We start from the raw sequence: 4251 nt of genomic DNA on the forward strand, positions 1-4251 counted from the left end.
TGCATTATTTATTCTCTGCTTCCTTCTAAGGATTTAAAGTGGCTTATAAGAGAAGCCATACACAACTGGTAGGTGAAATATACAAAGAAAAAAATCAAGAAAAGAAGATTTTTAATTTCAAATTTAAATACAAAATTTAATGTTTCTTCTATACATAAAATTTATCTATTTTTTCCCTTAGCATTATGGAACATAGAAATTAAAGGAGTCAAACTAAATTACATTGATCTTATGAGAAAAGAGAGAAATATGCTCTTTTCAATGGAAAGGGACATTTATTTAGTTAAAAAATTTTTAAAATCTATTTATTTGAGAGAGGGAGACAGAGAGAGAGCATGAGCAGGGGCGGGACAGAGGGAAAAAGAGAGATAACCTTAAGCAGCATCCATGCCAAATGTAGAGCCCAACACTGGTCGATCCCAGGACCTGAGCTGAAATCAAGAGCCTGTGGCTTAACTGACTGAGCCATCTAGGTGCTCTGGAGAAGGAAATTTATTACTGCTACCTGAATTTGAGTGAAAATTCTAACATGGGATTTCTCTAACAAAGATAAATCAGTGTTCCTTGTTTTGGAAAAACATGTAGTAACATATTTAAACTTGATTAGCTTGCTTGTTTTTTACCATTTTTTACAAAACTAAAGTGGATTCCTTTAGGAGCTAATAAGAAAATGATTCAAGTTCATAGCCTTTTGGGCAGCTAATAATGCAAGAAGAATATTCAGATCCTGGAAGAATGCACACACTAGAAAAATCTTTGAACCACACTTGACTATGCATGAGAAAGATCTAACTTTAAACTACACGTTACTTAATTTGGTTTGAGTTTTGGTGTTGATCAGCAGAAAGTTGGAGGTTATGCTCTACAAAAAGGAAGGATATTCAGTTCTGGTATTCTGTATTAATCTTGTAATTCTTGAAATTTTTTCTATCCTCCTTTCTCTCTAGATTTTGTGCATTTGTTTTTAACTGAGATTATGAGAAAAAAATATGTTCTCTTACCTTTCAGAGATTTAAACAACTAAGAAATGCTTTAGGGAGGATGGTGGATCTGGGAGAAAGTTCTATGCAGCATAACAATCAGTTCACTGTCCGCTAAGTGAGTCTATTAATCATCTTTCATGATAAAACAGAGGGAAACAGGAAAAAGACATATATTTTTAAACTTATCTCAATATCTCGGAATCTGCAAATGAGAATTTGTCCTAAGAAACAGAAACTCAAACTTTGCCCAGCAAAGCTGTAGGTTTTCTCACTTTTTCTCCATAGCAAAGCCTCTCTTATGAAATGCACTTCGCAGGGCTGATTTTACATCCTTATTCCGAAGGCTATAGATTAGTGGGTTCAGCATGGGGGTGACAAGATTATTCAATATCTGAATTATCTCACTGAGCAAGGCACTAGGATTTGGCTGGAGATAGATGATGATTACCGGCCCATAAGCACAAAGAATTGCAGTGATGTGGGCACTGCAGGTAGAGAAGGCTCGCTGTCTGCCCTCTGCTGAGCGAATTTTTGATATGGAGATCCCAGTACGAGTGTAGGAAAGAAGGATAAGAGCAAAGCAAATGAGAGACAAAAGACCAACATTTGTAAAACCTACCTTTTGGGCTAGAGATGTGTCCCCACAGGCTAGAGGTAAGACAGCAGGTATGTCACAGAAGTTCACTGTCTGCCTTGTTAGAGGCACAGTAGGACAACTAAAAGCTGAGGGAAGTTAGAATGATGGTGTGAACACAGCCACCCATCCAGGTCCCAGTGGCCAAGATGGCGCAGACCCTGTGGTTCATGATGACCATGTATCTCAGGGGATAACAGATGGTGACAAAGCGGTCAAAGGCCATCACTGTGTACAGGAAGCACTCAGTACAGCCCAGGAAATGGTAGAAGGAGACCTGGGACAAGCAGCCTTGAAAAGAGATACTTTGACTCTGCCCTGAAAGGTATAACAGCATCTTGGGAACAGTTGTTGAAGAGAAACCCAGGTCAAACATGGAGAGGTTTCCCAAGAAAAAGTACATAAGGGTGTGCATCCCAGAGGAAGAGATGATAGCTGTAAGGATGAGCACATTTCCCAAGAGAGTACACAAATAGAATGAGGGGAACAGGAAGAAGAGGACAGTCTCTAGGCTCTCTGTCCCAGGGATTCCCAGCAGGATGAATTCAGTCACCATTGTGTGATTTCTCATTTCTATGGAGGAACCAACTCTTAGATGTCTGTGGAAAGAAATCTGTGGTTAAATTTAATAGGTATGTAAATAAACCGTGCTTAAACCAGTGAAATTGAAAAGGAACCAGATGACGCAGATGTCTACAGAGTAGACTTGTCTTTATCTGGTTGCTTCTCTCCATACTGGGTATCTCTCTGTAGGTCCAGTTCCTATTTAAAGATGCACCTTACTATGATCTCACAAAGAAGCCCTACATGCCCAGTCTCTTATCTTCCATCTTCATGTTAACTATTAAATCACATTGATTCCTAGTGCTGCTTTGTGGTTCTAAAAGGATAACTATGCAGACTCAATGTTTGTGTTACAAACAAGGACCCATCCAAGTTTCTTAGATTTGTTTAAGACCATTTGCCCACATGAACTCTCCAAAAACCATTTTTGATACTATAAGCCACACGTACAAAAGATACAGAATCTTTCCCACACTGTCTTCCTAGGTATGAGATCAACAATGGCAAACTCTCCAAAGAAGGGTCTCAGAAAGCTCTTCATGAACATGAGACTGCATTAACAGAGTCCATATGCACTGCATTTTAGTGCATGTGAGTACCCGGTAGCCTCCATTTTCCTGAATTTAGCGCAATGAGTAACTGGTAGTGTCCATTTCAGTCTCCAGAGTCTATAATTGTTTAACCAGACCTAAGCTAAGTACTAGCCTAATCTTAAGGCAGCAGAAGGTCCAGTGGTAGTAGAGGAGGCTCCTGTCCAAGTTCCATATTTTGAAAAATGCTGATATCTTTTAACTTTTCCAATACACTAAGATCCTTAAATTATAGATCAACTCATGAAGGCTATTGCTTAAGCCCTTTATCTCCCTATCTATCTATACTTTTATTTTTTTTATTTTTTTGATGATTATGAGGGGAGTGAGAGCCAATGTAAGAGAAGTGAAGGGCAAGGTTTCGGGACTTACATGGCAATCAGGGGACGTAATTGGCTGGGGCTACTGAATGCTGCTTTCCTTTCCTTCCCCAGTGAAGGAAGGAGACCTCCTCTGCTAAATCCCCATCAGCTTATAGTTTGCAGGTGGATATCCTGAACTCTTCTCAGTCACTTTCAGATAGAATGTCACAAATCTAAATGTACTTTAATTCCTTTGCAGACTCCCGACTCTAGGAGCTGAAATCATTGCCAAATGATTTTAAATAACTTTCTCTTCCTTTGGGTATTAATCCTCCAAGTCAGGGACCCTAATTGAGCAAAAGAGCAGTTAGATACTTAGACTAATTGGACCTTAGAAATGAGAGAGAGAGAGAGAGAGAGAAAGAGTGCAGGGGAGGAAAATGATTAAAGACTAAATCTTTTCTGACTTCCATTGTAAAGTATACTTCAGTGGAATAATAATTTTGAAATATTCATTTGGTGCATATATCACACACTTAATATGCACATATATGTATTTACTATATATGTCCATGTTATGTGTATGTTATCATAATAAACAAATTATGTTATTTTACTGCACTGTATGATAGGATTGATTTATTGCAAACAACAGTAACTGGGGGTAACCCAGAGAATTAAATAAATGAGTGGAAAACCAGTCACATGGACGGGTGGGAACTAGGGCAGCTCTAGGGCCCTCAGCAGTAGGAATTTATGGAATGGCCTCCCTGAGCACCACCACCAGATGAGTCAGGCTCAGCTGCCTTTTGCTTTCATGTGCCTCAGCTCCAGATTAAAATCTGAATTCCTTGGCTGGGTCATATGCTTACCTCTGTGGCCAGCACACAGGGTACAGTGGAATGGAGATGGGCAGTTCTCCAAAAGAGAGTGGAAAGGCTTATTGCCAGGAAAAAAAGAGAAGAAGCATGCTAAGAGGCCAAGAAAATACTTAGCTATCACTTGAAGCATCTGTTTTATATTGCTTGACATCTGTTCAAGCTTCCAAGTGAAATTCCTCATATACTCTAGAAGTATTTTTTTTTTTTTTGGCAAGGAATGACTTACCAAATTTCTCATTAAATACATTCATTCATTTGCTTATTTGTGCACACATGGATTCATTTGTTCCAACAAAT

At 38.9% G+C, this 4251-nt stretch overlaps 1 protein-coding gene across 1 annotated transcript; it reads right to left on the reverse strand.

Moving 5' to 3' along the window:
* Positions 1 to 1251: 1251 nt before the first annotated feature.
* LOC122914015 (putative olfactory receptor 10D4) lies at positions 1252 to 2188 on the reverse strand. Its single transcript, XM_044260657.1, is given in 2 exon segments — positions 1252 to 1668; positions 1670 to 2188. Coding segments are annotated over 2 exon segments (936 nt in total).
* Between the last annotated feature and the right edge of the window lie 2063 nt (positions 2189 to 4251).

Source organism: Neovison vison, chromosome 7 (assembly GCF_020171115.1).
Source record: "Neovison vison isolate M4711 chromosome 7, ASM_NN_V1, whole genome shotgun sequence".
NCBI classification, from domain to species: domain Eukaryota; kingdom Metazoa; phylum Chordata; class Mammalia; order Carnivora; family Mustelidae; genus Neogale; species Neogale vison.